This window comes from Petaurus breviceps, unplaced genomic scaffold (assembly GCF_028583685.1).
Source record: "Petaurus breviceps papuanus isolate PSGF00001 unplaced genomic scaffold, PetGlider_PUasm1.0 90503, whole genome shotgun sequence".
In the NCBI taxonomy this organism is placed as follows: domain Eukaryota; kingdom Metazoa; phylum Chordata; class Mammalia; order Diprotodontia; family Petauridae; genus Petaurus; species Petaurus breviceps.
The window spans coordinates 1008485-1033819 of NW_027187265.1; the positions used below are offsets into that span (position 1 = coordinate 1008485).

The 25335-nt window shown below is 44.4% G+C and overlaps 1 protein-coding gene across 1 annotated transcript in view; it reads left to right on the forward strand.

Moving 5' to 3' along the window:
• Window positions 1-25335, forward strand: part of COL27A1 (collagen type XXVII alpha 1 chain) — a 259247-nt gene that overhangs the window by 122476 nt on the left and 111436 nt on the right. The window contains exons 15-24 of the mRNA XM_069062697.1: window positions 7928-7981; window positions 8708-8752; window positions 13259-13312; window positions 15148-15201; window positions 15336-15389; window positions 17127-17180; window positions 17494-17547; window positions 20641-20685; window positions 22000-22053; window positions 24338-24382. Coding sequence (XP_068918798.1) covers window positions 7928-7981; window positions 8708-8752; window positions 13259-13312; window positions 15148-15201; window positions 15336-15389; window positions 17127-17180; window positions 17494-17547; window positions 20641-20685; window positions 22000-22053; window positions 24338-24382 — 513 coding nt within the window. The remainder of the gene's footprint in view (window positions 1-7927; window positions 7982-8707; window positions 8753-13258; window positions 13313-15147; window positions 15202-15335; window positions 15390-17126; window positions 17181-17493; window positions 17548-20640; window positions 20686-21999; window positions 22054-24337; window positions 24383-25335) is intronic.

Here is a 25335-nt window from a genome sequence, read left to right on the forward strand (position 1 = left end):
ATGGTTTATATGTGTGTGGGTGGGTGTGGTTTGTGGTGGTGTGTGTGCATATGTACATAAACACTTTCAGCTGGGTGGGAGGGTCCAGTAATTGTAGCACTGCTGACCTTGGGGATCATGGGACAGACCTCTGCCAAGCCATGAGAGTTGGCATATCAATTCAATGCAATTCAGCAAAAAGACATTTTGTCTAGTCCTTTGCATCTAAACCACCCTAGACCCATGTTCCATTGGTTACTCGCCCCCGTCTTGTTGCTGAGGTCTTCCTTGTGTGTGACCTAATAGGAACTCTAAGTTACCACCATTATTGTAAAGTGTGGTGAGGCTGCACTCAGACATCTCTTAGTCATTCCTTCCCACCCCAAGCTGGGTAAGAGAGGTTTTCTGGCAGATTTATGGATTCAGAGACAGAAGAATCAGGAGATGTTATGGGATGTTATTGCTTAAAGACTGAAATGCTGACAATGGGAATAAGGATCCGGTTCCCAGACGCTAATATTGGAGGATTATCTGACTAGATTTTTCTAGTGCCTTCTCAGGCCCGTAGGGAGAGGGAGCATTGCTTTACCCAAGACCTGTCCCACAGAGGCCACCACAATTAATCCACTCTCTCCTCTTTCTTTTCTGCTTGAAACTATGGGCCGGCCCACGCAAGGCGCCTTGGGGATCAGCAGATGCCGAGAATGAGGTAGAGTGGGTTGGTTGTATAAGGCAATCGGGTAGTCATTAAGTAGGGCGAGTTGTCAGGGCCTAGGCTGGAGCCAGAGTATTCTATATCGACAGGAGGTCTGCTACCATTGTCATGGAGAGAGGGGAGACAGCTTGAGTAATTGTTCCTTCCAGCTTTCGATTTAACGAGAATCCCAGACATCCCACTGGCCAGCTGTGGGCAGGTTTCTGCATCTCCTGCAGTTGGGAAAACAGCTGTGGGAAGGGACCACCTACATCTCGGGCATAATTAAGAAGCCCCAAAGTCACCCCGCTGCAAAGGCTATTGGTGCCTCCCCTGAGCAGACTGACTTTCCCTTTTAGTCAACCCGGTCAGGCTAAGGGGTTGGTCTCCAAATGTTTGTTGGAGCCAGCAGGGTGGAGAGGAAAGTTGAAAAGAACACCACATGTATCAGCAGCCTCAGTCCCTGTTCCTCTAGAGCCTGGACTAGGCTGGGTCCTGGCAAAATGGGCAGGAGACACATAGGAGTTCTAGGGGCTGATGCTAGAAAGATCCACAGACTTTTCTGTGACCAGTCCCGACCTTGTTGCAGGTTTTCACTTTAGAGGTGTGAATGCTTTCTGGTTTAATCTTTTTTTTCCAGACAGTTATCATCATATCTGCTAGGTCTAAGACCCATGGGGGGATTCTAAAACATCATGCATGTTTGTATGAAAACTTCATGGAGTCCATGCTAAAACCCCTCTGGTTTTAGCTCCCATCTAAAATTCTAATGGGAAAAAATTTTTCTCTTCTTCCAAATACTAACTTTCCAGATATTTGAAGTCTCTGGTTATATCCCCCGTCTTTTCCAGGAGTCAAAACAGATGCCCCATGTTTGCTTTGTAGTAGATATATTTCATAAAATCTTGGAACTGGAACTGGCAAAGGACCTTAGGAATGATCTAGCTTATTCAGCGAGTATTAAGTTATGCAGGGCATTGTGCTAGGGGTCATAGGTGGAAGGGGGGAAGGGGAAGATATATTTGACAGATGAGGAAGGTGAAGCCCCAAGAAGAAGCTAAATTACTTTTCTCAAGGTTGAGGACTGAGTCAGTGGCAGAGGTGTGGGATTAGAGCCCAGGGCTGTCTTCTCCTGGGCCAGAGCACTTTTCACTAGGCTAAGCTCAGCTGCTGAGGCGTGAAATGTGGCAGAGTCATAGAAATTACTGCCCTTCTCAAGCAAAGGTCCCAGAAGGAGCTTGTGATACAATAGACCTTTTTTTTTTCTTTCCACAGTCACTCCTTCAGACTCACTGCCCTTTCTTGCCTGGGGGTGGGGGGAGGGGGAGAGTGTTACAGATGAGAAACTCTCTGATGCTGCCTTGAACTTCAGTTCTTGCCATACTAAAATTCACTTGACTGTGCTAGTTGTAACCACCCAGGAAAATCCAGCAGAGGAGGTAGAAATGGAGAAAAACAATGAGGACTCTTTTTTTGCAGAAGAAATCTATCTAATTCTAAAGTCTCTCCCCTTGGGTTGTGGTTTGTCAAATTTCCAGGCCCCTAGAAGGAGCCCACCTTCCAATGCAAAGAGATTCCCTACCCCCAAGCCCAATCCCCAGGCTTCCCTGGGAGAAGCCTTGGCAGCCAGGAAACAGGAGGCAAGAGGAACAGACATGACAGACTTTGGTCCCAGTGGAGCCAGTCTCCCGGAGGAGCAGTGGAAGGAAGGAGCCCTCTGATTTGGAACTAAAGGGAAAGGGAGAGATTATGAGTCTGGTTTTCCACAGACTAAGAGGAAGGATGTGGTTTTGGTTGCTTTTTTTTTTTGCTGAGGGGATCAAAATTCCATTTATTAATAACTATTTTAGTGGCAACTCAGATTAATTCAGTGCCTTATTTCTTATGAACCCAAGAGACCGTGCATATATGTCAAAATCTCATGGAAGCCCATGCTGTGGGACTGTGGCCTTAATAATGAAGACCTTTAGGGAATTTGAATAGTTACACTCCCTTGAAATGGGGCCACCAAAGTCTCACTTTATATTAAGTTGTATCTTATAAAAAATGTGACATTTGGAATTATTTATTGTGAAGAGTTTGCAGGGGCATCATTGTCCCCCCATTTAACAGAAAACCAATAATCAATAATTGTAATTTGTCCTAAATAGAGAGAGTATTACCACATAGAAAAAAGTCCTAGACTAGACACACTTGAAGTCTGGGAGGCTTGGGCCTAGTTCCTACTTTGTTTCAATGTCACTATGTGACAGTTAGTGAGTTACCTTCAGTCTCCCTGAGCTTCATTTTCTTTTTAAAGTAGGGATGATAATACCAGCCTACTTAACTGCTTTCTCCCAGAGCATCTGATGAATTAATATCTGTAGAAGTCCTTTAGAAAGCTGGAAGTTCCCTATAGATGCAATAGCTAATTTCTGTGAAGTCTCTGGAGGAAAGGAAGAAGCAGCCTCCAGCGTAAGACAACCCCTATTCCTAATCACCCCATTTGTACCATCTTCCTTAGCTCAGCCAGCTCCACTGGTTCTCATGGAAGTTCCCAGCAAATGACCTTGCCTCTTTCAAAGACCAGTCCTGAGGATACAATAGGGAAGCTGTCATCATAGGTCTAGCTGTGCCTCAAGTTAAAATAGTGTTGTCTGGGTAGGTTAAAAATCCAGATAATCTTCCATGCCTAAAGATTGATTGTCAAGAAAAGCAAATCTGTATCTGTTTAGAAAAAAGAAATGTTTGTTAGCCTAAGGAAGAAGCCATATCCTGGTGGCCAGTAGCATTCTAGGAAAGTATTTACTTATCCTGGGTCCCCACTGTGAAATTGAAAATGTATGCCATTTAAACCCATCCTGTAATAAAGCCAGCAGACCTTGGTATTGGCATATGGTTAGAGTTGACAATAGAAGCCCAAAAAGAACCTCAATGAATGATTTTGCTAATTGCTTTCTACATGTTTTGGGCATTAGCCTCTATTTATCTTTGATACCTAGGGAGAGGGACTGGATCTGTGGTTTCATTGGTATAGGGAATTCTCCCTGCTAGGGCACCTTATGGTCTTAGAGAGTTGCCTGAAGAACCGAGAGGTTTAGTGACATTTGTCGTTGTTCAGTCCTGTCTGCCTCCTCATGACAGACACCCTTTGGGTTTTTTGGGCAGAGATATGACAGGAGTCATTTGCCATTTCCTTTCTCCGGCTCATTTGACAGATGAGAAAACTGAGGCAGAGTTAAGTGACTCGTCCAGGGTTACACAGATAGACAGACAGCTGGATTTGAACTCAGGAAGATGAGCCTCCTAACTCTAAACCTGGCACAATAGCCACTGTACCACCTAGCTATCCCTGTGCCACCTATCCACCCAGCATCAATGGCCCATATGTATTTGAGACTGTATGTGAACGCAGGTCTTCTTGGCATCAAGTACTTCTCTCTATCCACTTACACTCTGCTGCCATCAATTTATCTTTAATTCATACATATGCACACATATGTAACACACATGTAATGTACACACACATACAATTTAATTCAGCAAAGATTTAAGAGTGGGAAAAGAGCCTGCTTAGAGAGCTTTACCCCAAACCAGCTGGCTCTCCTCCATTCAGCCACACAAACCCCACCCCACCATGAACGGCATGAATGTTGCAACTGAGAGAGTCCTCAGTGAAAGCTCTGAATTCAATAGCAAATCACCTTGTCCTATAGAGTTTCTCTGCTATCATCACCCTTCAATGCTTGTGGCCCTGGGGGCCTCTGCTGCTACTTTGAGGCCTCCCAAGGTAGAGGTGGTATCTCAGAAGTCTCTGTGTCTGAATCGGATGTCTCTGGAGTCCCTTGTGCTGATCCTGAGCTGGACAGGGACAACGTTGAAGTTTACACCCTCCATGTGAGAAGGCTTTATGCCCAGAGCTCTGAAAAAGGGGGCCTGTGTTCCTGAGGGCTTCTAGCTCAGGACTTGTCAGTCGCTTGCAACCAACCACAGGGCCTTTGGTTAAGGCAATGTTCCTTCAGTCCACCCAGCACTGTTTATTTACACACCACCGGAGAGGCTGGGCCCTCCGTCACTGGCTCCCTTTATGAAGAAAGAGCCAATACAAGTAACAGGGGCCTGTTAAAATGCAGACCTCTGAAAGGTTTTCCTCCCACCCTTGCTTTGCCACACAGCCAACACCCCTGTGTTTTATCCCCTCTCCTCCACCCAGGTTCTCTTTTTTTAAACCAAGGCCTCAAATTCCTGATGGGAAGATACCTCGGCCACCAGCTGAGGTCCAATTGATTGCAGGTTCTCCTAGCAATTAATGTTCTGGAGACCTTTAAAAACCTGGAGTTCTAGAAAAAGAGACTTATGTTCTTGAGGCTTCCTGGTTCAGCCCTTAGAACCACAGAATGTTAGAGCAAGAAGGAACCTTCAAGATCATCTAATTCAATTTCTTCTTCTTACCAATTGGGAAACTGAGGCCCAGGGAAAGGAAGTGATTAACTCAAGCCCAAGATCCCATATTTGGCATTGTAAAGTTGCCTTAGGAGTCATTAAGTCCAGCGCCCTCATCTTGCAGATGTGGAGACTGAAGCCAAGAAAGTGAAGTGAGTTGCTCATTGTCACAGAGCTAGTTAAGTGTCTGAAGTCTGGCAGCACCCCCCCCCCCCGGCCTCTTACAGTGTGAATGATTGTAGGGTACAGTGAATCAGCCTGAAAGCCAAACATCTCATGACTTCTTGCCTGGCACATGCCACATTCTTCTCTTAGGCAGAGACCAGTCATGAGTGTTGGATCTTCCATCTTCATAATTTTGAAGTCAATAAGAATCTGCTCTCAGTCCTTTCCCCAGGAGTCACTTAAAATAAAGTTATTCATTTATTCATTCATTCCCAAGGAGTCAGTGAGCGCTAACAGAGTGTTTGCCACCCCCTCCCCCCCCCAGAAGCTAAGTTCCAGGAAAAGTGAAGAGTGAGTCCAAGAGAAAGAGCTTGAGGTCCAAGACCTGAACCAGCATTATATACCCCTAGCACAAGGTGGAAAGGGAATTCTTCCATAGCTGTTGTGGGACTGGAGGAAGCCAAGTTATATGGATATGAATCCCTATCAATGGGCTGTTATTTTCTTTCTTGGACATCCAAGCTGACTTGAGAAGAAGCTCCACCCAGCCATCAGATGAAGAAAGTTATGGCACACTGCATTAATGGGGGGAAGGACTCTGGTCCCTGACAACCTCCTTCTGGCCAAATCCTACCACTTAAGTGGTAAACTAATGGCAAAGCAGGTAGAAAGTAGGTTAGAAGAATGTGCCATTTTGGAATGGACTTTTTTGAAATGACCTTAGATTTGGAAAGGATAGGTCAAATATTTGCTCTCTTGGAAAACTGGGGTACAGAGGTGGGTCCTGGGGGCTGAAATCTTCTGTTTGAGGCTTTCTAAGTTCACCCCCAAAGAGGGCCCCTGTCTTGTAGTTGGGGGGTGGGGAGTGAGTCAGCCTCTACAGTCTGTTTGCTTTTTCTGTTCTTGTCTTGGCTGAGCCAGCTTGACAGGGGTTGACTGGTGGGAGGGAGAGAATGGGGATGGGTAGTTCAGTTGGAATGAGACCCAACAAGAGACCCAGGGCTGGAAAATCCAGATCCCTTCTGTGATATCTGTGATGTCAGACCTAGGACCAGAGGTAAAGCCATACCTGAAGAGGGAGTAGCCCCATTCAATCCAAGCTGCCAGCCTTTCTACCTCTCAGTGGCATCTTTCCATGCCAAGGCTAATATCAGTTCAATGGGAGATGTTTCATATGGTCACCAAGGGTCTGGAATCCAGACACCTCACAGAAATGAGATAACTGAGCCAGATGTCTTGGAAAAAGTAGATCCTAGCACTTTTTTTAGGTCTTCAAGTTCATCCAACTTAGAGGTTCTTGGCCTTTTATGTGGGTGTGTCATAGACTCCTGTGGCAGTCTGGTGGAGCCTATGGACTTTTCAAAATAATGTTTTTAAGTGCATCGAATAAAATATGTAGGGTTATAAAGGAAACTATACTGAAATACAGGTTTTTTTTTTTTACATTTACGGACCCCAGGTTAAGAACACTTGATCTAAGTCCTCATTTTATAGATGAAGAAAGTTAAGAACCCTTGATCCAAGTCCTCATTTTATAGATTAAGAGCCTGAGAGCCAGAGAAGGAACTTGACTTCGCTAAGATTGTGTAATGAATTAGTGGCAGAGTCAAGGCTAGCTAGCACTCCCGCCTGCTGACTCCTACCTAGTCTTGCATCGGGGATGGAAGGGAGTGAATTAGGGAGGAAAGAAAGTCAGCTGAGAACTGTCTGTCTCAGATGTGTTCAAGCTCTTGACTGGAGCTCATGGAGCACCACTCATTCTCTTTCCCTTGAGGCATTCTGAAGCCCTGGGCTCCCATTGGCTGGAGCCAACGGATCATAGAGCAGAATGCCATTCTTTACTTTTGCCTCCTACTCTTTCCCTCTGAGACATCTCCAAGCAGCTTGTCAGAGGAACTTGAGTGTGTATTTCCAAGCCTCGGGGACCTGGTGAATCCATTACTCCTTTCAAATGACTTCTGTTCCAGTTTTCCACTTTGTCTTTGGCAAAGAGCTGACCAAGTTCCTTTTATTTACTTTCCCTTGCCATAGCCGAGCAAGGATGTCTGTCTATCTCCCTTTGGTAGGAGGGGAAGCCATAGAGAATTTGATTAGGGTGGTCATGTCCCCATAACCTGCCTGCTTGTCCTCTTTGTTATGATAAAGCTTTTGGGAAGAGCTTTCTAAAGACCCTGACTCACAGAAAATAACATTGGATTTAGAACTGGAAGGAATAATCCAGTCCAACTGGTGAGGAAACGTGAGCCCAGAGAGAAGGGATTTGCTCAAGATCACACAGCTAGTAAATAGTAATAAATGCTGGGTCAGAACTCAAAGCCAGGGACCCTAAGGCCAAACTCAATGCTCTTTCTATTATACTCCCTACCTGTTCGCCTCTCTCAGTCTTAAGAGGTCTGGAAACACAAAAAGGAAAGAAATTTTCTGTAGGAGGAGAGGGGAAGTGGGGATGCAGGCAAACTTTGATGGAAACTCAGAGGAATCTTGGATTGAATAAGGAACACTGTTCCTTGAAGGTCTCTAATTCTGAGAAAGCTCAGGATTGGTGTGGGTTATTAGACTAAAACCACCCCTCATTCCAGTAAGACCTTTTACAATACTTTGTCTGGCTTTGAGACTCTGGCTGTTCCCTTAACACCTCAAATGTCTTTTTATTTCCCCTCTTCCTAGGGTGACATGGGAGCTATTGGTCCAATTGGCTACCCAGGACCCAAGGGAATGAAGGTAAGTGAACCACTGGACCTGCTGTGTCTTATAGAAGAACATGTCATGTCTGGCCATTGATGCTATAAATTTCAAGATGCCAAAAGCACTCCCCTTGAAGGGGGTGGGGGGGGGTAGAGCTAGAGAGGGAAAATAAAGTGGGGAAACCAGGGAGAAGGGTTGTACAGTCTTGCCCTTTAATGGATATTATAATCCTGGGACTGTTTCTTCTATGGTTGTGTTGTGATGGGATCAGAGAGACTGGTGGCAATTGCTGTATTAGCTTCGTGGACCAGGAAGATGGTAGTCATATGGTAGAGTGGAAAGGGCTCTCACTGGAGTCAGAGGACCTGGGTTCAAAAAACCTGTGTGTCACTCACTCCCTTATTACCATTTTGTTAAGCACACTGAGTGCCAGTGCCTTCATCTGTCAATGAATGAGTTGGACAAGATGGCCTCTAAGCTACCTGGCTAGGTCTAGATCTCGGCTCCTCTGATCTTTGCTGAGATGCTCAGTGAGGCAGTGGGAAGAACAGGAATGAAGACATCTGGGTTCTAATTCCAAGTCTGTCCCTAACTGATGCTGTAACTTTGGGCAAGACATTTGACTTCTCTTGGACTCAGTTTCCCCCCTTGTAAAATGAAGGTATTGGATTAGATGATTCATGAAGCCCTTTTCAAGTCTAAAATGTCTTGGGAAGCTTTTTTTCTGGAGCTGAGCACTTAGACAGGGTTTTTGTCTTGCAGGGGCTTATGGGAAACATCGGAGAACACGGACTGAAAGGTGATAAGGTGATCTGAATACTCCCTTATTGCACTGTATTTTATTCTGCATGTAAACTACTCCTCCATATATCTCCTCCTGGAAGCCTCACTATCCTCTTTGCTGGTGTGTGTCCCCTGGACTTCTCCTCCTCCTTCACTTTCCTCCTAGAGCCTAGGCTTCCCCCAGCCTTCTCCCTGTCAGCAATGTATCATGCGCAGCAGTGGAAGAGGGTAGCCCTTTGCAGAACTGAAGGCACATTGTTAATTCAGGAACAGGAAACTGTATAATGTATAACATGGTCTGCAACTAACATTTTTGAGTGTGGTTCATTTAGAAATGTGAAAACCCAGGAAAAAAATATTTTTTAAAAAATTGTGCAAATATTTTTCTTGTGATTTTTTTTGGGGGGAGGACAACCCCCAAATTCCCCTCGTCTGAGTTTTCCATTTTTCTCCCCTCTGGTTTTCACTTTTCTGAAATATTTCTCCTGCTGTGAAAGAAGCAGCTTGGTACAGTGGCTTTGGAGCATTTTGTGGCGGGAATGAACAATTTTAACCTTTTTGTGTGTCATGGGCCTCTTTGACAGTCTGGTGAAATCTATGAACTCAGAAAAATATTTTTTAATAATTTAAACAAAATTAAAAATACATAGGATTACAAAGGAAAAGTCATATTGAAATACAGTTTTCAAAAAAAACTTTTTTTAATGTTACAGACTCCAGGTTAATAAGCCTTGCTCTAGGGGAGGCTAGGCAGAGCAGTAAATAAAGCAAGTCACTTAACCCCAATTTCACTGCCTTCCCCCCTCCAAAAAGAAAAAAAAAATCATAAGCCTTGCTCTAGGAAAAAAAAGGACTTGGGTTCAAATCCCACCTTGGGCAGATCACTTAACTTCCCTTGGCCTCAGTTTCCTCATGTGTAAAATGAGAGGATTATATGAGATAGCCTCTCTGGGGTCCCTTATGTCTACAGTTCTATGATCTTAAGAGTTGTTTCTCCTGTTATTCAGGTATATTCAGATTTCCACCATAAGGCAGAGCCTTCTAGAGGTCTCTCTGGCTTTCTCCCTGATGAAAAAAGACTGTTCCTTTTTTTTCCCAGTGACCAGTCCTATACAGAAGCCCAGGTTTTCCATGACCTATGTTGGATTGGTTCCTACTTACAACCACTTGGCTATCTCTGCCTCCTGGCTTGGAGCTGAACACTGGAACAAAGATTCCCATTTGAATTGAACAACCCTCCAAATCTATTTTCCTGATTTCTTGGGGAGTTTTAATATTTTTTTTTTCTTAGCCCATTTCACATTTGGATTCCAAAAGGCTCCCTGGCTACCAGGACATGGGAATCTACATAGGATTTTCCAAATTGGAAAAAAACATTTTTTTAAGACCTGGCTTCATTATCAGTAGCAGAGTTCTCCTTCAGGGTCATGTCCTTAGTAATTTGACACCAACTCTGTCACCCCTATGGAGCTGCCACATACTTAACTTGACTATCTGGGCTCATGGTAGACCAAAACTCAACCCCCTGATAGGTGTAAGAATGCCTGGCCTGCATGAGACACCCTCTAGGAACCAGAACACCACAGGAATTTGTTTTCCCAAATCCCCTTTGTCCAGTACAGTCTTGGTTATCTGAATTTCAGACCAATCCAACCTTTTGGGATGGACAAAATGTGAGAGGGGAGGGGCTTTTGAGAGAAGGGGCAAGCCTGAGGGAGGTTCTTTTAGGTCAGGTATCAAAATACCTCATGTATCTGGAGGTCATTTTCCAGAGACCTCACCTTTATGGAACTTAAGAAAGAACTAGGGGAAAAAATTTTTTTCAATGCCTTCGAGCAGCCAGGCAAGATGTCACAATGTTCATGAATGAAGTCATGCACTTTCTAGCCAAGAGAGCCCCTCAGGCCTTTAACACAGACCTGATTTCCTTTGCTTTGACCTATTTCTAGTATTCATCTAGCATCTTCATAGTAGCAGATTAGAAGGAAGAAAGGTAGTGAGAGAAGGAGTTGTTTACTTGGTATCTGCAGACCCCCAGGCATTTGTGGTTAGATTTCAGGGAACCCATGACTTCAGATGCGGGGAAAGAAACCAAAAAGCCCACATCTTTGTTTTTGCTAACTTTTGTTTTCCTTTGTAATCCTATATATTTTGGGGTATGCATTTAAAAGCATTATTCCAAGTAGGGGTCCATAGACTTCTCAAGATGGTCAGAGGGGTCCAGGATACTCATTCAAAGTGTGAAAACCCCTGGACTAGAGACAGGTGTACTTCATTGGCTTTGGAATGAGTCAAGCACATACTTACTTCCAAAGGTACCTTCACCTTCCAGTGGCCTGACCTACCTTCCTCCAAGGTAGCATGGGATATGAGAGTGGAGAGGAAGAAAGGGACCCTCTGTAACTGAGGAGCTAATCCAGCTGACAGGAACCTTCTGCCTCCTGCTCAGAATTTATATCTGGAAGACATGGGATATATAGCTGGAAGGAACCCAGAGGTCAGGTCCAAATCCTCTAGTTTACAAATGAGAAAAGTGATTTAGGATCCTAAGTCAAAGCTTCTAACTCCTAACCCTGTTTTTTTGCCACCCCACTATGGAAGTGCTCCTGGAGCCAGGTGTTCTGATAGCAGGCAGACAGTGGCAACAGGGGCAGCCGGTCACTGAGGGAGGAGATTTTTGCTCTAAAAAGCAAACCCTGGGATTTAGAAAGCATAGAAACCTGGGCCCATCAGGCACAGACTGCACCACACATCTCCATAGGTCCTAAAGGTGTGACTATATTACAGCCCACTATGGTTCCTGTTGAGGGGATATAGTCTGAGTAATAGGAAAAATGCTATCCTAGGAGTGTGTGTTCTAGGCCTGGCTCCATCATTATTTTACTATGTGACCTTTTCATCTCTGGGCCTGTTTCCACATTTTAGGGGTTGAGGGGAGAGAGATAAAGAAGACTGAACTAGATCAATCTCTAAAGTCTTTTTGGCTCTAAAGTTCTTCAGATATCTGCTCATCATGGGAGGCAACACCATACATTGGGAATTGTGCTGGATTTTAGTCAGAGGAGCTGGGTTCTAATCCTGAACCTACCACTTCCTAATATTATTTTGGGCAAATTACCAAATCTCTCTGGCCTCAGTTTCCTCAGCTGTAAAACAGGGAGGGGGCTTTTAGTCATTGTTGTTGCTGAGTTGTTTCAATAGTGTCCAACTTGTTGTGACCCCATTTGGGATTTTCTTGGCAAAAATACCAGAGGCAGGATTTGAACCCAGCTCTTTTTGGCTTTGAGACTAGCTCCCCCCCGCCCCCTGCTTCTCAGAAATAAAGGAATGAGACTTATTTTCTGGCCAGTACTAGAAGCATGACACACTGCTTGGTCTCTGGAATGTCCTCACACACACTCACCCCACCCCCTTACTCCCACCCCTTCCATCTGTTTTTTATTTATCCTGTTTATTTAGCTTGCTTTGTTTATATTTGTTTGCATGTTGTCTCTGCCAGTAGATTGTAAGCTCCTTGAGGGCAGTTACTGTCTTTTGCCTCCTTTTTTACATCTCCAATGCTTTAGTGCAGTGCCTAGCACTTAGTAAATGCTTAAAAAGAATGTTTATTGATTGATAAGTAAACACACACACATATGTACAAACATGCACATTCCCCTTCTTGGCCTGATTGCAGTCAGTTACAAAGTAATGAGACTGATTTTTCTGGAGTATAAACCAGTTCCAAAGTTACTTTACAAAGAGGGATCCAGACTTGGTTTTAGCAATGAGAGAATATTGTCAGAATAAGTACAGGGCCACACTGTGGGACCAGTACCCTTTGGATGAAAAGGACATGGGTTAGACTAGATGGTTTCTGAAGGTCCCTTCCCATTCTAAAATTCCAAGTACAAATCTTATTGTTAAAAAAAAATCAGTTCTCAGTACTTTTAGAGTCACACCTCATTAGTGATCATTCAATCATCCCATTCTCTGTTAACACAGATAACCTCTTTGAGCCCTTGTGAGATTAACTACACACAGTTAGAGACTTGGCAGGGCAGTGTGGTGTAGAGGACTGTATTTGGAACCAGGAGACCTAAGTGAATCTTGCTTCTTTTTACTGTGTAATATTGGGCAAATCACTTAACCATTCTGGACCTGACTTTAGTGAGATAGTTGGACTAATTATTGATGTATACTCTAATGATCCTTTATGAGGTATTTCTGTATTAGGAACTCTCCAGTTGAACATGGCCCCGGCCAGGCCAATAGGCCAAATAGAGCTACAACAGGACTTTCAAAGTTCATTTAGTTACTCTTCAGTGTGAATCCTAGAATACATCTCTTTGGCCCTGGTTTGGCCCTGGTCCTCTTTAGCTGGGTTTGGAGACAGTCATGCTCCAGTGAGCCAGCCTTCTCCCCTCCATCATGGCCTGCCTACCAGCCCTCTCCTGAGTAAGGAAGGCTGGCACTGGGATGAGGCTTGGGGGGATGGGGTATAGCCATAGCTGGGGTCTATTGTAACTCTCTTTGCTGATGTGTATTCAGGGCGATCAAGGGCTGCCTGGTGTGCCCGGAGATATCGGATTCCAAGGAGATAAGGTAACTGCATCTAATTTCCTCTCTTCCTCCTCCTGCTCATGCCCAACTCAGCTTCCTTCCCCTCATAGATAATGTGCCTCGAACCTCTGAGCTGTTTGCCTTTCAGCCTCACAATTCCCCTTGGGCTCTGGGGACCAATGGCATTTCCCAGAGTGGAATTCCGAGCTCTGGCGCTGTAACTTCCTGTCTATAAATCATCCCCTTCAGGAGGAAAAGGACAGTGCTGTGAGTTATAAGCAGGGTGCTCCATAGGTAACAGCAGCAATGCTTTATATCCAAGGGCCATCAAAGCAGGTGACACCATTTCCACCAGCCACAGTTGTAAATATTCTTGGCATCCCCATAAAGAATTTTAAACCTGGTAACAGATGGAGATGGTGAAACTCGGGAAACTGAGATGAATTGTTCAAGTCCACATAGTCAGGGAGAACAACTCAAGGTCTCTCGGTCAGTGGCCACCTCTTCCTCCTCCTTCACCTCTCAGATTTCTACCCAACACTTTCCTTGGTATATACTGAAAAATAGTTGTGTGTGTGTGTGTGTGTGTGTGTGTGTGTGTGTACAGTTTACATACTGCCTTAGTCTCTCTGTCATTTGCTACCCATTTGACCTGGGACAAGTTACCTTTCTGAGCTTCAGTTTTCCTGTCTAGAAAATCACAGTTGGATTTAATGATCTCTAGAGTCCCTTGCAGTTCTGTATCTGCAGTCCTATGATGACTCACTCACCACAATTCTGTGAAGTAGATAGGGCAGGATTTATCATCCTTCTCTTAAAAATGAAGAAACTGCATCTCAGAGAAGTAAAATGACTTGCTCGAGAGTGACATGGCTATTAAGTGTCAAAACAAACACTATAACTGTGTTCTTTTAGTTCCAAGGCCTCAGTGTTTTATAGGATGTTGTGTTGCATGTGTAGGCTTTTTTGTCCTTTTCTTAAAGGAACCTCTTACTGCCAACTATCCCAAGATCTCTGAGAACTTGATGAAACTCTTTCTTGATGGATTTAAGCCAGGAGTAAAATAACATCAATTGAGTCTCTTGGGAAAATGAGCTTGAAGGATTGCTTCAAGACAATCTTTGCCAAGGGTGGACTTCTAACCTTGCTGTCTACCCGACGTTCCATGCTATTCCTGCTTCTCTCTGGCTTCTTTAAAGGAGGCTCACCTTGGCCCCTCTCCCCCATTGGCACCCTCATGATGAGGGTATTTCTGTCCCCCTCTTGGGTTTTCATGTGACAGAGCCAGAATGACCTGCATCCAGGGCTAGCTTTCTTTGTGAGCCTTACTTACACAGATAACTAGGGTTCAGTAGAGGCATTTGCATGTTTAGGTGTGGGTTACTGCCCTCGTGGACACCCAAGGCAGGCAGAGTGGTTGGCATCTCTAAACCTCAACTCTGCCAGACTGTCAGCTCCATGAGAGAAGAGACTGTCTTATCCACATTTTGCATTTCACCCAGCACCAAGATGTGCTGGGGACACAGCAAGTGTTTAATTCAATCGAATGCATAACTCTTCTGTGTCTTAGTTTTTTCATCCATCAAATAATTATTCTCATGCTACCAACCTCAGAGGGTTGCTGTGAGGGTCAGTCAGTCAACAAGGATTTATTAAGAGCTTACTAAGAGCCAAATATTGTGTGAAATGTTGAAGATACGATATTTTTTGTGATGATGTTTGTAAAGCCTTCTGCAACCCCAAAGTGCTATACAAATATAAGTTATAACTATTATTTCATGAACGGGTGCACCTGCTGTTGATTCACGGAGGCCAGAAAATGTTTTCCTTGAAATTATCTTCTTTCTCCTAATGTCAGACTGGTCTATGCTTTGCAGGGGAGCCAGGGAATGTCAGGGTCACCAGGTGCTCGAGGAAAACCAGGCCCCCCCGTAAGTAAGCCTTCTTCATTAGTTCCAAATCTCTTACCCCTTAACATCTCCCACCCTCAGCATGGGGGATGGTGGCTCCTGGGGAGATTGTATGTGGCACTCACCTCTTCCCTCCCTGCTTCTCTGCCCCTTAGGGCAAATCTGGTGACAAAGGACCAGTTGGGTTTCCTGGGCCTCCAGGCCCTGAGGTATGTGACTGTTTGGTTTATTTGTGCCCTAGAACTATGATGGTGAGGTATTGCTTTTCCCCTTCTGACTCCCTTTCTCCTTGGGCTCCTGACCTTTGGCAGTTGCTGGGGAGACCCCCAGAGTTTCCTAGAGCATTTTTGGCAGGTGCACTGTTGGAAGTTGGGGAAGGGAGGGACTGACATTTTAATTTGGAGAGAACTAGCCAAGGGATCTAGTCTTTCCTTCTCTCTGTCAGATCAAGGCTACACTTATGACTCATTCACAGATTACTTGGGCTCAGAGATGTCGCTTATATAGAGTTATGGGTTCTATCCTGAGACTTCCAACTCCCCTGTCTTTGAACATCTCCTGAGCCTTGGATTCATGTGCACATGTAATCTGGGTAGATTTTTTGATGTAGCTGATACAATTTGACAGCCTTATCCAACGGTATGGTGTTTTCCTCCCTCTTTTTAATAATGCCATATCAGAACCCTGAGACCTTAGTAAGGTGGGGGTATGAGAGTAAAAGGAGGAAGTTGAGGGAAAAAAATGGAATTGATCTCCTCGGAGTTCTCAGAACCAGGGATCTTTCAGGAGAGGGAGCCCCAGGTCTGACTGGTCCCAGTTGGATCCCAGCTGAAACTGGGTTGGCCTCGGGAACCCATTGAGCCCAACAGCAGCCTGACCTGCTGTACTTGGCTCTCAGTGAGGCCTCTCTCTGTCCAAGACAAAAGGTCTTTCGCTCTAGTCAGCTTCATGAATCATTCCAAAGATTCTCATTTCCATGCCTCTTGGGAACCCTGTGGAGCAGGGAATGATTCCTGTGGTGCTAGGATGTCTCTATATCTTCCAGTCTCACCTTTATGACCCCAGGAGATGCCTGATTAAGAAACAGATTTGGAGGTCCCTGGAGAGAGGTGTAGCCTTTTGTCGTGTGGTGCAAATCCAGGGTTAGCAGTGCCCTTGCTTCCTGCCTTGCCCTGCCCCACTCTGGGCTTAGCAAGTAGCTCCTACCTGTTCCCATAATCCACCTGGCATCTAAACAGGGTCTGCTAGCTGGGACACTTAATTCATCATAATGCTGACTTTGGCCTCGGAACAGGCCTATCTTTAGAATTCCAAATTCAGCCACTTTTCGATGGCCCTATCTCCTTTCATTGGTCCCCAAGGGAAAGGCTCTATGAGGACCCGAGAGCTTCTCTCCAAGACTGGCCGACGAGCCTTAGCCTTTCATCAGCGTCCTGGCATTTGGCTCTGACTGGGGCTCTCTGAAGAATCCGAATGGCGGCTCCTGCATCTCTCTTAGTTTCCATGAGATGGTGGGCCATATTTTTCAGTTGTCCTTGACCAGTGGGGTGGAGTGGATGGGATTCAGCTTAGCTGCAGACAGAAGCTGATGAGCATGTCATCACTCTTCAATGTTCCTCTCCCTTTTCCTGTAGAGAGGGGAATACTTTGATTCATCAGTGAAAGCACATGTGTGTGAGCGCCAGCCACTGATTAGCAGTGTAACAGCCAAATCCTCATTGGAGGAAATTGAGGGCATCTCCAAATGTTCCACCCCTTCACCCACCCCCTCCCCAGGACACAAATTTCAAAATAGCTTTGAATAGGGGAATTTGTCCTGGCTTAGGTTAACCCAGAGTCCAATGCTGTTCTGTGGTGTGTTTGGGCATTACCTCCCTCTAGATCCTGATTGTTGTGCCCTATGTTAGTCACCCATGTATGATCTCTGCCTTTCTTCTTCCATGTAGGGATTCCCAGGGGACATAGGACCACCAGGCCAGAATGGTCCAGAAGGTGCGAAGGTGAGTTGGTGGCCAATAACAGCTTTGTGCTTAGTTGGAAACAGCTGAGGGAGATGGGTAGGGAAACTGGGAGGAGGGGGTGGGGGCCATGAGGAAATGGTGCAAAATGGCTAGAGATTGTTCTGGCTCAATCCTGGGTTTGGGATGTTTGCATTGAGGGCCCTCCAAGAGTTTTCTCCGCAGCGGAATTGATGTTGGATGCTGTCCCATGGTAGCATGTGCTAGAAGGCCAGAGGCATCTTGTCTGTGTCAATGGTCCCTTGGAGTACAGGCTCCGATCTTCTGAGACCCCTTTCTTTTCACTTCTCTCCAGGGCAAGCCAGGAGCCCGAGGCTTACCAGGACCGAGAGGAGAGCTTGGGCAGGAGGTGAGACAGCCTGGCTCCATCTGCTGCCCTCCCTGGAGTCACCTCCCTGGCATGTTTCCCTGTCTCTGAACTTGAGCTCTTGGCTGTGCTTGGCTGTGGGCATTTGGAGGTTGGAATCCTTCCCTCACTGTGCCTGGAAGCCACTGGGGAAGAGGCCCAATAGACTGGGGTTCAATATTCATATTGGAGAGACATGGATAATAGCAGGTTGGGGATGGGATGTCTTCAAGCAGGGACTTGGGGAACACTACTGTCTCAGGATATCTCGAGGTCCCCATCCCTGGAGATCTTCAACAGACTGGACAACCACTTTTCAGGAATGTCATAAAGGGCTTCTGAGGTCCATGCTAGGTCTAAGTGTTCATGGATCCCAGTATTTTCTTCAATCTTTTTCTCCCCATCCCTACTAGGGAAACTTCTTACTATTTTTTTCTGAGAATCTCTTCTTTTTCCACTCCTAATGTGATTTGGCTTAGTGAGAAAATCATGGCAGTAATGAGAAAGGAAAGAGAAGAGAAATCAAGACTTAGCTTTCAGGCAAATGAAGGGTTTGAGTCTACTATGGTCTGTGAATATTAAGCAGATGTTCCAGAGACTAAAAGAACTAGAGGATTTGGAAGTGAAAAGGGGGATCATCTTGACGGGAAACAGCATTGTGCAGTGGGAAAAGCCCTTGATTTGGAATCAGAAGGTTTGGGTTCAAATCTTGGCTCTGATATTTACTACCTATATGGCCTTAGGTAAATCACTTAACTTCTTGAGGTCTCAGTTTCCTTATCTGTAAAATGAAAGAGTTGTATTAAATGACTTCTAACGTCTCTTTTGGCTCTAAATCTAAGATCCTAGGATTGAGTCCAGCTTTCTCTGGGAAATTGAGGCCCAGAAGGGAAAAGAGACTTTTGAATAGCACAGGCAGGATTCAAACTCAAGTCTTCTAACTCAAATCTGTCATTCTTTTCTTTCCATTTAAATTGCTTCGTCTTCTCCCCCTCCAGAACCTTTCCTACTCTTGCATGTGGGCCCAAGGTGAGTCCTGATACAGAGCAATGGGTTAAGGAGTTAGGGAGAATCTTGTCTTCCTACAACCACATGCAGACAATCTGCTGCTACAGATCCCCTTTCCCTGGCCTGGTTCAGAGCCATTTCTGGGAGAGATTGTATTGTCATATTGTGGTGTGTTGTCCTTGGAAGCCTGTGCATGAAGAGCAGCATGGAATAGGTGACCCAGAGCTGGTGGGACTTCTGTGTGAGAAGAGGAGATGAGTGAGAGCCAAGATAACAGAGGATCTCTGAGACCCCCTCATTTTGCATATAAGGAAATTGAAATCTAGAATGATTAAGACCATAGATTTAGAGCTAGGAGGGACCTTAGGAGTTACGTGGTCCAGTCTTCTCAGTTTATATTTGTGGAAACTAGGCTGATAAAATGACCTTCCCAGGGTCACCCAGGTAATATGTGGCAGAGTCAGGATCCAAACCCAGGTCTATTCACTCCAAATGGCACTTTCCGTGGCATCGGGCTGTCGCTTGCCCAGGCCTTTGTAGGGAGTAGTATGTAGGGCCAGGGGTAAGTCCTCTGACTTCAAATTCCTTCCTCTTCCCAAGTATTCATGGGGAAGTTTAGGACATTCCAGAACCTTTTTGAAACCTAAGGGAACTCTCAAGGCAGCAATTTTATCACTGCAGATTTCTTCTCTGGTCTTGACACTTTATAATAGCATTGGTAGCTTAGTTGTATAAAATAGCTGTCTTGTAAACAGGGATCAGGGGTCCATTTTCCAGCATATCCTTTCTCCTTTTTCAAACCTTGGTGATACTCTTAAATACAGTCCCGTTTTTGAGGGTAGGGATTTTTATCTTTATATCTTCTGCAACTTTGAGCTCAGTGGCCTGTACTTTTTGTTGTTCAGTCATGTCCAACTCTTTATGACCCCATTTGGAATTTTCTAGGCAAAGATACTGGAGTGGTTTGCCATTTCCTCCTCCAGCTCATTTTACAGATGAGGAAACTGAGGCAAACAGGGTTAAGTGATTTGTCCAGGGTCACACAGCTAGGAAATATCTAAGGGAGGATTTGAACTCAGGAAGATAAGGCTTCCTGACTCCAGGTCCAGCACTCTATCCACTGTGCAACCTAGATGCCCTTTCTTTATTTAGTGTTATATCCTTCACATTGAAACTTTCTACCCAGTATTATTGCCTACTCAGCATTATATGTTTTGATATATTTTCCCCCTTTCCATTGGTAAGGATGTGTTGCATTGAGTTATCCACACCTTCATTTGTAGATGACCAGCCAGGGTTAGGCATGTTTTATGTAGCCAGGTAGACCACAAGCTTCAAAGCCATGGATTTGGTCTGTAGAACTTGAGTCTAGCACATTGACTCTGCAAAGGCAGAATCAGAAACATTCACCTAAATGTTTCTAGTGAAAGTTTGCTGTTCTTTCCATCCACTGAGATCTATAATTCTCCCTCGAGATTGAGGTTTATCCTAGGCTCACTCATAAACAATCTCATCTACAATAGAAATCTATAACATTGGAGCTGGAGTGGCCATCAGATAGTGCAAGTTCTTTCTCCTGAGACTAAAAGTATCCTGGATTCATTATTCTTCTAGAGCCACCAGCTCTATTTTATTTATTTGCTTTTTTTTTGGAGGGCAATTGGGGTTAAGTGACTTGCCCAAGGTCACACAGCTAGTTTCATAGCTAGTTTTGTGTTAAGTGTTGGGGGTTGGATTTGAACTCAGGTCCTCCTGACTCCAGGGCCGGTGCTCTATTCACTGCGCCATGCATTTTAGGGCTATTTTAGAGTTACTCTTTATTCAGATCCCAGTTAATTGTTGTCAGGATGAAGCTACACAATAGCCAGTACCCATTGCCCCTCAGCAGCTTAACCCATAAATTGATGCCACCTTTCCCTGTAGAGATGCTCCAAGTACTTTGCAAGCTTGTTCTCATTGGGCTTCTCAGTAACCATGGGGAAGGAAAGAGGGAAACTCCTCAGGAAGTTTGTGTCATTGTGAAGCTGGTAGAACTCCCTGACTTTGTGCTTTCCATTTCTTTTTCCTCTTCTCTCCCTTGGTATTTAGGGAGATGAAGGACCGATGGGGCCACCAGGATCCCCTGGCTTAGAGGTAAGTGTCCTAGTCACTGCACCACATGAGATTTTGGTAGATCCAACTTAGACATGGTGAAAAGGGGAAGGCAAAAAAAAAAAATTAAAAATTAAAAAAAAAACAAAAAAAAGAAAAGGGGAAGGCAAATATCCTGGGTATAGGCTTGGTCAGTGTTTGTAAGAGCACAAGAAAAAGCTAGAAAAACTGTCACTGGTGTCAGGATGCCAAGTTCACCAACCTTTACCTTGGCCTAGCCAATAATCCCTGGAGGAGACCTTGACTAATCATCTTATCTAGCTCTCTGGGTCAGACAAGTAATTGCACAAACCAATTAATCTTTGAAATAACCTTTTATTATTATTTTTTAAAGCAATTGGGGTTAAGTAACTTGCTCAAGGTTACACAGCCAGGTGTTTCTGGGTGGGGGCTAAGTGTTTGAGCACGGATTTGATCCCAGGTCATCCCGACTCTGGGGCTGGTGCTCTTACTCGCTGGAAATAACCTTTTATTATTTTTTCCAGCCCCTTTTTCATCCTGCCTCCAAGTCGTACTGGCTTTAGGACCCTGGGCAAGTCATTGAGTTTCTCAGTGTTCCTGGCAGCTTGGGAGTTCTCTATATCAATTAAATCAGAGGTCCAACCCCTCTTCCTAATCCATTTGCATTTTTACAAAGCTTTATTCACTCTATCCCCTTTCTCTTCATTCTCCCAACAATTTGTGGCTGGAGATGAATTATGATGTATTACGATCCCCATCCAACAGATGAGGAAATTAGGCCCATGAAGGTGCCATGACTTATCCAAGCAAGGCTTGACTAAGTCAAATAGTCAAACTGGGAATACAATGTAGGACCCATTAGCACCTGTCCAAGGCCTTTCCCACTGTGTTATTGTACCTCTACCAGACCAACAAAAAGCTGTTTTGAATAGCTTCCGTTTATGACCTTGTAAGCCCTCTCTTAACTGCCCATGTTAAGGGTCTGTTCTGGCTAGTATGGACATATGTTCTGTATGACTTCATGTGTATGATGGGTATCATATTGCTTACCTTCTCAATGGATAGGGGAGGGGCTAAAAAGAAGGAGAGAATTTACAATTCAAAATTTATAAAAATAAATAAAAATAATTTTAGAAACATATTTTTAAAAGTTCCTGCTCTCAATAGATTTTTTTTAAAAATCTGTTTTGTTTTTTTAAAAATCTGGTCTGTTCCCAAACCCTTATCACTCTTCATGTGCCTGGGCTGTTCCCAGGTACCCCTGGTAACTAGAGGACTTCAGTCATGCCTCTTTCCTTGTCTTTGTCCTCCTCTCAACTCATCTTTGTTTTTCAGGGTCAGCTTGGCAGGAAAGGATTTCCAGGAAGGCCTGGCCCTGACGGCTCCAAGGTAACAAGGATTTTAGAATGACTGTTTGACCAAGACTAGAGATGCTGGAGGATGGGGCCTTGGAGAAGAGGGACCTGATGGTGGAGATAGGTTGAGCAATGGAGAAATCAAACAGTACAGAGCTACCTGTGAAACCAAGTGCTGGCCTACATGCCCATGTAGATATAAATAATATTAACAAATGACAGTAAGGATTATGACAACTCAGGTGGATATCTTTTACTCTTTGGCCACAAAGCTCTTTTACATCTGGATTTCATTCGATCCTCACAATATCCCTGCGATGCAGGCAAGACAGAGATTATTATTCCCATTTTACAGTTGAAGAAACTGAGGCCCAGAGATGCCAACAGGTTTTCCCACAGTCAAATAGCTATTAGTAAGTGGCAGAGCCAGGCCTGGTTTTTCTCACTGTCCTCAATGTTAAGCACCAGGTCTCATGAGTAATTTGCTGTCCCTGTCCTCTACTTTCTGCTCCCTTTCATGTCAATGGGAAGCTGTGATGGGGAGACAGTTATACCCTGAACTCTGTGACAAATGGTTTGTTGGGGGGAGATAGAGGGATATGCAAATGAAGCATTTTGTGTGGAATATTGAGAATGGGTAATAATGCAATTGGCCCAGTCAAGTTTTAAATCTAAGGGATCGGGAAAACTCTTGCCAGGCCCAACCTGTGGTCAGCAGCCCCACAGAGGCTTGGACCCTTCTTCTTTATGCATCTTGGCTTGGTTTCTGTGGCAGAAGGAATGACGAGCCTTTAGCATATTACATGTTGTTTTACAAACCCATGTGGCTTCCCCTCTCTGTTTGCCTCTTTCCATGTCACTGGTCTTGTGGATATAATGGAGGTGGGGGGAGGACAGGGAGCTTGAGGTTTCTTATTTTCCCTCCATGTGCTATGGGCCTTAAAGTAACAGCCACTCGGTCTCCAGGCTGTGGGACCCAGTCAGGCAAGACCAAGAAGGGATGAACAATTCAGACAAGATAAATTCATAATGGCTTTAATTAAAGTTATTTATGGGTGTTTGAGAAATTAGTAGAATGTCATAGCTGAAAAGGACCTTAAACATCATTTGGCCCAAGACCTTTCTTTTACATAGGCAGATTGTCCAGATAGGGGAATTCAGTTGCCTGGAGTCATACGGTAATTAAAGCCAGACCTAAAATCTGACCTTCCTAATTCCCAAGTCCTGTTTTCTTCACAGGACGTCCATGGAGGTTGAGTCATAGAAGATAGCTGTGGCTTCCCGCTAGGGGTTGGTGTTCATATTCCTGCAATAGGTGGTTAGTGGAGCTGCCCCAAGGGGCATTTCTGATGTCCTGGTGGAATGCTCATGCCCAGGGCTCTGGAGTCAGTCAGACCATGCTTTGAATTAGCATGTCTTGTGCATGGAGTTGTATGTATAAGACATAGTCATTGTGGACACAGGCCAAGTAGAAGGAGGCATTGAGACACAATGTGGGAACTGGTAGAATGGAAAGGATACTGAATTTAGAGTCAGAAGACCTAGTACTGAGACCTGTGTGGTCTTGGGCGAGTTAATTAACCATCTCAGCTCTAAACTTAAAATTCAGTGATCTCTGACTCAGAGGCTGTCCCTTATTTCTTGCTTTCCCTTGGAAATGGTGATCAAATACTGGGAAGGGAATGCACATTTATATAATACTTACTATGTGCCAGATATTCTGATAAGAGCTTTACAAATATTATCTCGCCGAATCCTCACAGCAACCCTGGTAGATAGGGTATATATATAAAATGCTGTTATTATCCACAGTTTATAGTTAAGTAAACTGAGGGAGATGGGGGTTAAATAACTTGTTCGGGGGCATGCAGTCAGTTAACTGTCTAAGGCCAGATCTGAACTCAGATCTTTCTGACTCCAGGCCCAGCACTCTATCCTTTGAGCTACCTCACTGGCTCTAGACACAATCAATTCTTAGTTTTCTTTTCACTGGCCTATTCTGTTCCTTCTTCTTCTGCAAATTTTCTTCTGTAGTCTAACACTTCCTTCTATGATGGCCTGTGACCAAGCTCACTCTTGTCTAAAATGACAAAGTATTGAGAGGTAGAGCCTTTTACAGAATAGAGCCCCTTGGATGAGGCAGCATATTCCATAACTCTGGAAAGATTGACTGAAAAGTTCTCCTGAGCCCTGCATCAGAGTTTTCCATGGAGAAATCAGAAATGGACATGAGCTTGGGAACCACAGTCCAGATTTTGACACCAGTGACACCTTCCTTCTCCAATCCCCTGGTGATTTTGCTCCTGGTCTCATTGCAGGGTGAACCAGGAAACTCAGGTCGGCCTGGAAGAATGGGTGAGCAGGTATGTCATTGACTTTCTTTCTAATTTCACTCCCTTAAACTAGTATAAGGGTGGGGGACCTGTGTCCTTGAAGCCACATGTGGCTTTATAGATCCTTACGTGCAGTGTTTTGACTGAATCCAAATTTTACAGAACAAATCCACCCCTGAACTAGATCAGCCCAGCCTTGAGCTAGGTCTCAAGGACTCAAGACCTGATTATCCATTTAACATCTGGATTCCCCAGTTGCTTCCCTTCTCTTCCTCCTCCTTTTCACTGCTGGTTTTAATCTCCTTTTAGTAATAGGCCCCCAAATTAGGATGCTGATGCTATTGTTGATGAGAATAATGATAACACACACCTTACGTGAATATAGAATTTTTACAGCTCACAGAATTCATCCCCCATCTTATACTATATTAGATCAATAAAATAGAGGTAGTATTCCTAATTTGCACATAAGGAAACTGAGGCCCATTCAAGTGAAATAATTTATTACACATAATTATTGCATTTTATTATATATTATTATTACATATAATTTGTTACACTGTTAGTAAATGGAAAAAACTGGGACTACTTCATCTCCTGATTCTAGTCAGTGGTGAATAATAGGGACCAGGAATAAGAATTAGACCTTTGATTTTGTTGGTGTACAGAACTTCCATGTACAAGTTGTCACCTTTTCTATAACTTATAGCCTTAGAGAGCTGTCCAGAGGCACAGAGAGTTTAAATGACTTACCCAGGGTCCTACAGCCAGGATGTGCCCAACTTAGAACTTAAACCCAAGGTCTTCCTGATTTTGAGGCCAGATTCCTATCAACTATGCCACACTGCCTTGAAAAATATCCTATTTTGGGGTGGCTAGGTGGTGCAGTGAATAGAGCACTGGCCCTGGAGTCAGGAGGACCCGAGTTCAAATCTGACCTTAGACACTCAGTACACACACACACACACACACACACACACATA